This window comes from Rhododendron vialii, chromosome 1a (genome assembly GCF_030253575.1).
Source record: "Rhododendron vialii isolate Sample 1 chromosome 1a, ASM3025357v1".
NCBI classification, from domain to species: Eukaryota; Viridiplantae; Streptophyta; class Magnoliopsida; order Ericales; family Ericaceae; genus Rhododendron; species Rhododendron vialii.
In genome coordinates this window covers 5,143,105-5,154,205 of record NC_080557.1, presented here as the reverse complement: position 1 = coordinate 5,154,205, position 11,101 = coordinate 5,143,105, and the positions used below count along the sequence as shown (strand labels likewise).

The 11,101-nt window shown below is 38.4% G+C and overlaps 2 protein-coding genes across 12 annotated transcripts; both read left to right on the top strand.

Moving 5' to 3' along the window:
- Positions 1-1,202: 1,202 nt before the first annotated feature.
- On the top strand, positions 1,203-4,414 carry LOC131299017 (protein ACCELERATED CELL DEATH 6-like). Its single transcript, XM_058324547.1, has 2 exons — positions 1,203-1,901; positions 3,226-4,414. Exons 1-2 carry the CDS (start codon positions 1,236-1,238, stop codon positions 4,105-4,107), a joined length of 1,548 nt encoding a protein of 515 aa, XP_058180530.1. The 5' UTR covers positions 1,203-1,235; the 3' UTR covers positions 4,108-4,414.
- Positions 4,415-6,834: 2,420 nt separating this feature from the next.
- On the top strand, positions 6,835-10,494 carry LOC131299031 (probable RNA-dependent RNA polymerase 5). 11 transcript variants are annotated; one of them, XR_009190603.1, is made up of 6 exons: positions 6,835-7,427; positions 7,676-7,742; positions 7,861-7,941; positions 8,484-8,625; positions 9,607-9,792; positions 9,886-10,494. XR_009190603.1 is itself a non-coding variant. In XM_058324607.1 (5 exons), coding segments are annotated over exons 1-5 (315 nt in total). In that variant the 5' UTR covers positions 6,840-7,425; the 3' UTR covers positions 9,166-9,579. The 11 variants fall into 11 exon arrangements, 4 of the variants coding, with proteins under 4 accessions (XP_058180557.1, XP_058180581.1, XP_058180590.1 ...); XR_009190613.1 differs by having other exon boundaries at positions 6,845-7,427; positions 7,654-7,742; positions 9,143-9,792; XR_009190602.1 differs by lacking the exon at positions 6,835-7,427 and adding an exon at positions 9,143-9,206 and having other exon boundaries at positions 7,438-7,742.
- Positions 10,495-11,101: the final 607 nt, after the last annotated feature.

Genomic DNA, 11,101 nt, shown 5'->3' with positions numbered 1-11,101 from the left:
AATGAGTGTCTATTTGCACATATATAATATTCACTGCTTTGCTCATTGGCGCCAATTAAACTTGGTAGTGGCATCCAAAGAGGTTATATCAGTGGGTCAATTCTCCTCTTGTCTAACTCTTGTTAATATCATTGGCTCCTCCCCTAAAAAGCATGATCAATTTTAGGTATTCAAGCTTATAAAGAACTTGCTGAAAAGCTAGCTATTCACAATGATGACGATGAGGAATTTGAGCACAATTTAAAATGCTTGATTTTAGTAGATAGGATTTGGTAAACGTTAATACTTTTGCAATCTAAGTTGACATGAGAATTTTTTTTTTATTTGGCACTAGATATGAGAAAAATGTTTAGTATTATATGTATTGGTGTTGTTTTGTATTTTTTTGAGTTAGTAATAATTCACATTATTGTGTCTATTTTTTTTTTGGAACTTTTTGCTCATATATATTCGCCTTTGCTACGCGAAAATCTTAGCTCCACTCCTGTACGTCAACATAGCTGACGTACATTTGCTTACTCGTTGCAATTCGACGAATTCTTTCACTTGACGGGGGATCGATTAGTAAAGAAACTGCTGATCCCACATTAGAAAATACCTAGGACAAGTTACAATTCATAAATAAGAATCTAAAAGTTAATTAGTTCTCAAACACTGCGCTAGCGCTTTGAGCACTCTTAGTGGTGGCGCATTTGGGCGCAGCTATTTCTGGACGGCAGGCTCATGCATGGGTCCAATACTGAGAAAACGGAAACGTGACTGTATTCGGTTTGGGTCTAGATCCAAGTTTTCTCCCTAATTATTACTATCATTTTTCTATTTATCTCTCTCCACTTATTATCCCAAAAACCTTCCTTAAAACCCAAGATCATCCTATCCTCACTGGCATTAAGTTAAGTGTGTGTGTGTGTGAGAGAGAGATCGATCTAGAAAGGAATCCTAAGATCATCCTATGCTCACTGGCATTAAGTTGACTAACATTCCTCCGTGACTGGGCCTCATATTTAAATCGAATTAGGAAGATGCATTCACCGTACGTATGATTGCACTCTTGTGTATATATATATATAAAGCATTCAACTGTATCTATCTACCAATATATGATACATACGTAATGGGCCAGTGATGCAATTGTGCAAACATAATTGCTCTAGTCATATTATGCTCAATTTTTTTCTAGATTAATGAGAGGAGGAGGAGAGGGAGGGGGGGAGAGAGAAACAGGCGAACTATTGATGACAACAATGCAAGAGAGAGAGGAGAGGAATGAAGAGAGTGAAGAAGGGATAATAGAGAGGATGCCGAGCAAGAGAGAGACATGGAAGGACAGAACAGAGGAATGGCTCTGTGATGCAGCAATAAGAGGGGATGTAGTATCACTCAAGGAAATAATGACAATAGATGAATACATTCTGGATAAAGTTTTGGTGGGAAGTTTCAAAGGGAAAAATCCTCTTCACATGGCTACATCAACAGGGCAAAAAGAATTTGTTCAAGAACTTTTGAAATATGAAAAAGATCTTGCTAATGTTGTAGACACGGAACTAGGCACGGCCCTCCACGTAGCATCCTCCAAGGGGTATTCAGATATTGTGAAACTTTTAGTGAAAGTAAACCCTGAGATGTGCGTGGCTTGTGATCGAGAAGGTAATAACCCTCTTCATATCGCTACCATGAAAGGTAATGATGAAGTATTGAAGGTGTTGCTTCGAACCAACCCCCGTGCAGCTCGACTTATGGTGGATCGAGGTGACAATATTTTGCACTTGTGTGTAAACTATAATCAGCTTGAGAGTCTGAAGCTACTGCTAGACGAGGTTGGAGATAAAGAATTCGTCAATTGTACTGATATCAAGGGCAACAACATATTGCATCTCGCTGTTTTTGGTAAACGACATGAGGTATGTCGATATTAAAACTTTCTATTGTTAAATTTTTGGCAATTTTTGTTGGTCAATGTAAAATAATTCCATTTATTAAGCCCAGCAACACTAACTGAGGATTCTAACCTAATGTGAAAACAAGGTAACAAATGATACTTCAAATAACAGAACACCGGGAATCCTCCAATGAAGAAAATCATGCGGGGGAGCGATAGACGTGCATACCTAATTGCACGCCATGCGCTTACTAGACCGGATTCTATTATTTACGTTCAAGACGAAATTAAGTCATTCAAGTTTTTACAAAATAGTTTTGATAAATTAAACGATTAATCTTGAGTATTGTTGCTATTATAGTATTATATCATATAACTATCCGTAGTATCATTACCGCACGATATAATTTACTACTCCATTCGTCCTTTTTTTAGATTCTAGTATTACATTTTAGGTTGTCCCTTAATAAGTGTCTATTTTGTAAAGTTAGTAGGTAAAGTTGATGCATTTTCCATATTGCCCTTAAAAATATATTACATTTTAAAAGTTAGTGAGTAAAAGTGTAATAATGATGTCTGCATAGAAGGTGATCAGTAGGGAAAGTGGGGTTAAAAATTAATGTGAAAAGTGTAGTAAAAATAAGTTTGAGTTACCAAGCTGGACACTTAAAAAGAGACGGAGAGAGTATAAGTATGCTCAAAATGAAATGTAATTGCAGCTGAGGCCGCTTCCGTCCCCACAATAGCTCTTTGACCAACATTTTTTTAATTCTTATAATTACTGTATTACTTCAAAAAATTGAAGGTTAAACCTTAGCCAAAGTTTATCATTCTTGAATGCCAAGGTTGGTATTCAGCATTTTAAGGAGTCGACAAATAAAATGCTGGTGTTCAAAGCTAACTCAATAATTAATTGATATACAAGAAATATAAAACTTATGTGAATCAAAGATATTGATTCAGAAATACAAGAAGGTAGATATAAGTTTGAGCCAGGTTGCAAGAGAGAAACTCTTGTGAAACTCGTAGTCTCGGCGTAAATGGACTGTTTTTTACCGGATCAGGGAGGAGAATAGTCGATATGCGTGTAAACTAGCCTAGACACTCTTAACAATCGAACCAAAAACATTTATGAATATATTTGTACCCATCGGGCCCCTTGATAGTACCCTGACAACCAGCCTATTGTTTACGCAAGTTCCTCCTTTTAAAATGCTTACGAAACTACAGTTAGTCAAAAATCTGGAAAATTATATGGTGGTCATAGACGACCACCAATTGGTGTGCCCACCTATATTTTCTTTGATTTTTATCTGAATCTTAGACCGTGTATATACATATTTCAGATTATCAAACATCTGCTGCAAGAGTGGCCGCTAAAAAAACCAAAAGATGGTGATGAGCATGGTCAATTAATAGATGTGAATGCAAGAAATGGAAGTGGGTGGACGGCGCTGGATATTCATTCTCAAGTAGCAGAGAGCGAAGACAAGAGTAGTGATGAGTATATCAAAAACGTCCTACGTGAATATGGGGTTAAAAGATCCGACAAACTTTTTTTCCCATTCGATCCTTATTGGCAGAAGAAGAAAAAGGATACATTAATGATTGTATCTTCGCTGATGGCGACGATGTCATTCCAAGTCGGAATCAACCCTCCTGGCGGTGTTTGGGTTGACAGTTCACCAGAACACAAAGCCGGGAAAGCTATAGTTGCTTATACCATTCCCAAAGCGTATCCGTACTTAATGTATTTCAACACACTAGGATTCCTTCTGTCTTTGACTACTATCTTAGAGCTCATTGTTGTTTTGCCAACGCGAAAAAGGGCTTTTGGGTTTATTAGAGCTGGGATCTCGTGGCTGACGATCATGATCATGGCGTTCGCTTATGCATTTTCCGTCATTGTTGTCTCACCCACGGAGATGTATAAACCCGTAAACCTTGTCATTTCGGTTACTGTTACAGTGTGGGCCGCTGGGGTAACATTCCTCCGCGTACTGCCATACCACGTTAATTTGAAACTGCTTCGCTTGATAGGATATGTGCTACTACTACCTGTACTTTTGCCTGTAGGTATAGCTGCATGTTTCGTTGGAATTTACGAAGTATGTTGTGAAACTGAGCCCATTGGAAGTACTGTCCAGTCGACTGGAGATACGGCCTCAACACCAAATCCAACTGCAGTTAGCCAGAACGACTCGACGAGTGTTTCGATCCCGGATTAATTATTCAATGGTCTTTGGCAGTGCCTCTCATTCGTGTCCCAACACCCGTCCCCACCACACATTCATGTGGAATCCGTACATTTTATCCTGGATAGAAATGTAAAGTGGAATTAAATGGTTTCAAGTCACCACGTGTCGGTGCCCCAAGAGCACGCAGCAATTGTTCTTCAATCACACCATGCCGTGAGTTTTTTATGCTAGGAAAGTGCTATAGGACATTTTCTTTTGGGTGTCCTCGTTATGTATTTGTACATGCTACAAATTTAAGTTACTTGTGTTGTGAATCTAATAAGATTTGTGTTATTAATACTATTTTTGTCTCATTTTTTTTGTTTTTATTTTATATGCTATTTTGGAATGTCTCAATATGGGTGATGGGAGCGTATTTAAGAGCATCCATACTCATGAGTGCCAGTTTGCCATTGCCATTTTTTGACAATGAGTAGTGTCATTTTGTCAATGCAAGATTCAATATTCCACTATTTTAAACAACTTTGGGCATGTTTGGCGTCACACCCACTTTGACAAATTTGTAGGGCGGGGTCCTACAAAAGAGCTGCTGTTGCATTCCACATAAAAACCCAAGAACTTAGTGTGTGGCGTGGGTGATTCAACACTTCAGGGGAAGACTCACGTTAATGAATTCTTCCCTTAACAGTTTGCCCATATACTTTATGTCCATCTTTAAAATGCCGGTGGCTATTGCTAAGGTTTTGGAAAAGATTCAGAGAAATTTTTTTTGGGGTGATTCAACGGAGAAGAGAAAGATTCGTTTGGTTAAATGGGAGACGGTTACCAAAAAGAAAATGTTTGGAGGGCTTGGGGTGAAGAATTTGCTGATCCAAAACCTTGCTCTGTTGGCCAAGTGGTGGTGGAGGTTTAATAAAGATAGTGATTCACTATGGGTGAAGGTGATTAAGAGTAAATACAAGTTGGAGCAAAATTGTTGGCTACCTCGACTGCCGCCTTCTGGTAAGATCTCAAGTATTTGGAAAGACATTTGCTCGGTGGGGATTCCTCCCCTAGCATTGGATCTATTATTCAAGAGGGCTTTAGACTGGTAGTTCATTTCGGGCAGGATATCTCCTTCTGGAATCACGTCTGGCTAGGGGACTCGACCCTTAGAGAGGAATTCCCGCGTTTATACTTAATTTCGACCCAAAAAGAGATGGTGATAAGGATCTCAAAGACGCAAATGGTGATGGGAGTTGGAACTTGTTGTTCCAGAGAGGGTTGAGGGATTGGGAAGCCCAACAATTTGATGGTCTACTATTGCGATTACAGTCTGTAACTTTAGATCCAACCAGGTGTGATGTGTTGGGCTAGAGATGGGCATCGAACAATTGTTTTTCAGTTAAATCAGCTTACAACAAATGGGAACAAGAGGGCTTCTCAAACAATTGGGTGCTGGGCTCAATCTGGAAGAGTATTAGTCCCCCAAAAGTGGAAATTTTTTCGTGGCTGGCACTGCAGGATCGAGTAGCAACCAGGTCGGTACTCCTCTCCCGAAACTTGATCTTTGAGGGCCAATCGGTGGTGTGCTCCCGCTGTTCTTTTCTCTTAGAAACCAAAATGGGGATTTAGGGGCACTTTTGAAATGGCATTTTTTCAAAAATGCCTTATCAAGTTATTAATGCGGCACCATCTTCTAAAATGCCTCATTTGATTCCCTTTTTGCGGCAGCCAGCATTGATCCCAAATTTAACATATTTAATTTTTTTTGGTAATTTGATAGGGCAATTTAAAGTGCCTCGAAAAGCTAGATTTAATAGGGTACTTGCTTGGAGATATAAAACTACGACGTTTTTGTAATCGACATTTTTTTAAAAACTAAGCTAGGGAATTTTGGGCACTTTTTAAAAGGCATTTTTACAAAACTGCCTCGTCAAGTAATTAATGAGGCACTTTTAAGTGCCGCAAAACAATTTTCTCACCAATTTTCCGTAATTTGCGAGGAAACAATTCCTTGCCAAACTTAACTTATTTTTTAGGCAAAGACAAAAAATTCCCCCGAGCAAACACTGGACCAAGCCTATTCCTTTCCATCAAATTTTTTTTTTCCGATCCCACCCATTAGTAATTAGATGTCGGCCAAAACATTTGCATAAGGATAGATATTCTACACTCGAACATCGCAGCGCGTAGTTCGACACATTACGCTCTTTACTCAATTATCCGAACCATTCATCTTGTAGAATTCGTCAAATTGAATCTCCACGCAAAAGTTCAAATTGATCGGACACACGCGACTACCTCATTGAAAAACTTTTATATAGAAAAATATATGAGTCAAAAACTTTTTTGCATGAATAAACTATTCCGATGAGGCGGTTATGGGTGTTCGATAAATTTGATTCGCGGCATGAATGATGTACTGATTCTACTTTATCATATTTAAAAGATAGACGGTTCCAATCGCGAAAAAATACCTAAGGTATTGTTCAAGTGGTACATTATCAGACTTAAATTCTTCCAAAAGTACTTAATGTCTTCCGAACACGTGGTTTCCGTTATTCAATGATCTCCAATTGGGTGACACTAATGGAATTGGTAAGATATAAAATCTTAATGGTTTAGATCGAACGTTATAATAATAGACTCTTCAACGACATTTAGAATCTATATGTTCAACTTACTTAGTAATTAACTTAGTCTTGAGCTATAGTTGAATGTATGGTAGCCACACGACTAGGACACAATCATGATGATCGAGACTGTTGATTTCGTTGTGCTTGTTAATCACATCATTCACGTAAAATTTTAGCTCTATCTGGTTTAGAAAACCATACTTGATAATAAACTAAGTCTCGTGCTGTAATTGAATGTACACTAGCCACACAAGTGCGACACAATCGTGGCAATCAAGACCGCTAATTTTGTTCTACTTGTACATTAGATCATTCTAGTGAATTTTTGGCATGATCGGGTTTAGAAAGCCACTTCATTTTGACGCAAATTCATTAACAAAATGGTATTTTCCTCGTAATAGGCTATTTGTGTTGTAGTGTAATTAATTTCCCTCAGGCGCCAAAAGTAGAGGAAAAATTTGAACACATAAAATTTTAAGCGCGCTCAACTTTAATTACCCCCTCACAACTTTCCCAATTATTTCCCTGAACTTCCATTCTGTTCTTGCCCCAGCAAAACAGTCTCCATATCCCGTCTCTCTCTTCTCTCTCACACACACACAAGCACTGACTACCGAGAACGACGCCATCGAAGCTCATCCCCGCTGCGAATCGACGAACACCGGGACCGCCGTTTGGCCACCATTCCGCCACTCCAAGGCCTCCCGTCTCTCAACATTCACCAAAACACATGTAAGTAAATCCTCGCTTATACTGTTGTCCCAGTTTCTAATCGTTCAACAAATTAGGTTTACTGCAACAACTCTCTCTCTCTCTCTCTCTCTCTCTGTGCTCGCGCGCTGAACCCTAACCCAATTGGTCCTCGCTGAGGATATTTGTACTAGTTTCATGAATCTTTATTCTCGTTATCGGAGGAATTGCATCTCTTTACTTGCTAATTATCATCCCTTCGTTGGAGATTGTTGTCCTCTAAATTGCAGGTCTCGTCGTACGCTGAACGAAAGACTTCATCGGAAAGAGCTCTTCACTCTTGTCTTCTTTTGTTGGGTAAGAGACAATCGATGTACCTTATTAATTTATTGTTCTAGGGTTTTGATTTGTGCGTTGGAATTTGGGGTTTATGATTGTTGAATCCAGAAATTTATTTGGGGTTTAAACTTCACAGAGCTGTGCGTTGGAATTTGGATTTGTGCGTTGGAATGGCTATTTTGATGGGGACATGTACTGGGTCTCTAGGAACCCTGAGGTTGATATTTATATTATACCGCATGTGTGCTGTTGTTCAAATTCCAATAGACAATTATTGGAAATTATATATCCTTTGTTGAGTTTCCTCTGAAATTGGAAAATACAACTGTGTTAACTATTCGGCGTTTTGGTTGCATTATTCAGCTGTTGGATAGTTTCAAAGTGAGAAAACCTTGGAGACGTATCTATTCAACACCAAGCGTTCCTAGTAAAAAGCCAAATGAGCTTTCTGTGGAGGAGTTTTTTTTTTTTTTTTGAACTCGAGCACTTTCCTTGTAATATGGCTAAAGTACATAAATATATACATTCTTAGTTATGTATACCCATGTGTCGAGTTAACGGCTGTAATTGCTATTCCCTTTTTGTGGTTGACTCCAACATTGGCCAGTTTGTGCAAGGACATGGGAGGGGTTGTGCATTGGAGTGAGTTGGGTTATGATTAACAATACTACACAAAATTACCCTTCAAAAGGATTGTTTAATTGTGTTCTTGATGTCCGCAGTTCTTTCCCTAAACCCTCTCTTTTCCTTCCGAAACAGGTGGTAATTCCAGATGAATTGAAGGCGGAAAAGTTTCCCCACTATATGGGAAGGACAAACAGCTACCACTCCACTTCTGTTTTAGGACCTATTTACGACACTATAGAAAAGTCATCCCAATCCGAAGATCTTCCAGCCAAAGGTGAGAGTTATGTAAATAGTCCTTGCACTTAAATTCCTTGATGATGATATTTTGGTCACGGGTTCCATCACTAGACATCTAGTTAACGGGACAAGATTGAGGTTGTGGATTTTTTTTGCTATGCCTTGAATGTCCTACAAAACATTACAGTTAGAGTGGATTATGATTTATAGTTTAGTAGAATGACCTCTGTGCGCTAAACGTGATAGAACTGTCTTTTCTCAAAATTGTGATTATGGTGACCTTATGAGATTAGAGTGGGTAAGGTAGAAGCTAGATCTTTACCGAGAGAATTGGTGGATGGTGCCGTCACTGCCATCACATCGGTATTTTATATCCTCGGGCCAAGTTTGTTAGCTTATCACTTTGTTAGGCAAAGTCTGTAAGCATATCATTTCCTGCTATCCAGAAGCCCATAATCTCACACGTTTTGTCTCCCTTTTTTATGTTGAATTTGAGGGCATCGATATAATCTTGTTGAATGTCTTATCTGATGAGATTTCTATGTCTTCCTCAGGTTGCAGTCATCCCAAACTGTAGCGTTTTGGCAGCAATGGGTATTATTTGGCCTGGATTGATTGGTAGCACCTTGCTTGACCAGCTCAGGGATCAGTTACACTATATTTCTTTACAAGTCACTGTTGCATTATATGTCTTATTATAGGTTCTGGTCTATGGAATTTGATTGAATCTAGGCAATACATGGCTTCTATCATTCTGTTTGGCAATCCATGATAGTAATTGATTTAGTTAAAGTGAACTTGTCTGATGTTAGAACTATGACTATAGCAGGTATTTGTGATTCAGGAATGCTTGTAGATTAAGTATCTAAAGCTGATGAAAAGCTACAGAGTTGATACTGTCAATTCCATATGGATACGAATAGCTAAAATGGATAGTGCTGTAGACATGGATAATTTGCTAGTATAAATTTGATACTGCAGAATTTCGATATGATGATATCTTATTGATTGATGCTAGGTGGGGGATTATGTTTATTTCAAGGGCGTAGCTATAGAGGTTGGTGGAGAAGAACTTTGAGCTAATTGGTGTGAGATTCATGTTCAAGTCCCAATTCTATGGGATGAGCATTTGATGAGGCCTTATGGAAGCCTTAAGACTGTTGGCAATGCCATTGGTACTCCAGTAGCATGACCTATTTCTTTGGTACGTTTAATGTCCAATATTGTCTATTTTTTTTAATTCTTACTATAAAACAATAGGTTTTAAAACCATGTATATGGTTTTTGTTTTGATCAGGTAGTGAAAGATCATGATGGATGCTTTATTGACTAAATGAGATTGCTTGGAAGATGCCTTGTAGACAGAGTTATGTCATATGGATACTGAACTTATGGGTTTTGTTTGTTTTTACTTGTGGTTGTTTTTTGATACCATGGTATCTCTCATGGTATTGTTCTAGTTTTTTGTTGGAAACTTTAGTAAGTTTCTTAAAACTGTGTCTATTTCATGTTCTGTTTTTTGGTATTTGGATCCTTGTAAGTTTGTTGACTGGTAGTTTAAGTTAATGGCAATGGCATATGTTGCATGGATATGGTTGGGAAAAAAATTGAAATTAATTAAGGTTTTATTGTATGGTGGTTGTTTGATTGTGTAGTACAAATGGAAAAAAAAAACTCTTTAGAAGGCACTCAAAAGTGCTGTGAAAGCTATTCTGTTGACATCAAAGTAGTGGTTTGTGCGGCAGTTTGTAGTGCCTTAATAGGGTGTTCAAATAATTTTCAAAATATATGTGGTGGCACCAAAAAATGCCTTGATAAATAATCTATAACGCACTTAGGAATGCAATGAGAAAGTGCTTTTGAAGCTCTTTAAAGTGCCTCAATATGTAATTTATGTGGCACCTAAAAGTGCAGTATAAAAGAGTTCTTAAGGCGTTTTAAAGTGCCTCATAACAAGTGCTGCGTTAGACCTATAACTGCATCGATACACGTGGCACTAAGGTGGAGTGCCCTAATAGACAAACTGCCCCAATATGTCTCTTATTGAGGCAGTTTTGAATGTCCTAAAAAGCCGTTTTTGTTGTAGTTCCTTCACTGCCAATTTTCTTGGCTTGTGTGGTCTTTGATTTTGGATTGGTGGCATGTTAGTTGGGTGTGCCCTGCATCCTTGTGTGACTTGTTTTCTTGGTGGCTTGGGTTCGGTTTCAAAAATTTGGAGAAGTTTTTGTGGGAAACAACTTTCCAAGCTACAATTTGGTCATTATGGTTGGTTAGGAATGATATTGTGTTCAACATCGCTTCTTGGCGTGTGGAGGATCTTGGAGAGTTAATTAAAACTAGAGTAGCTATGTGGGTTAAGGTGAAATTTGATATAAAGGTGCATTCGGTGGAGGACTTTAAGGGCTATCTTGACAGTATGAGGAAGGTGAAAGTTTGATTGCCTATGAGAGGAGTGGGTGGTCCAATTATCTGTTGGATGTGTCCTCTCCTTCTTTTCGTCTTCTTTTTTCCTT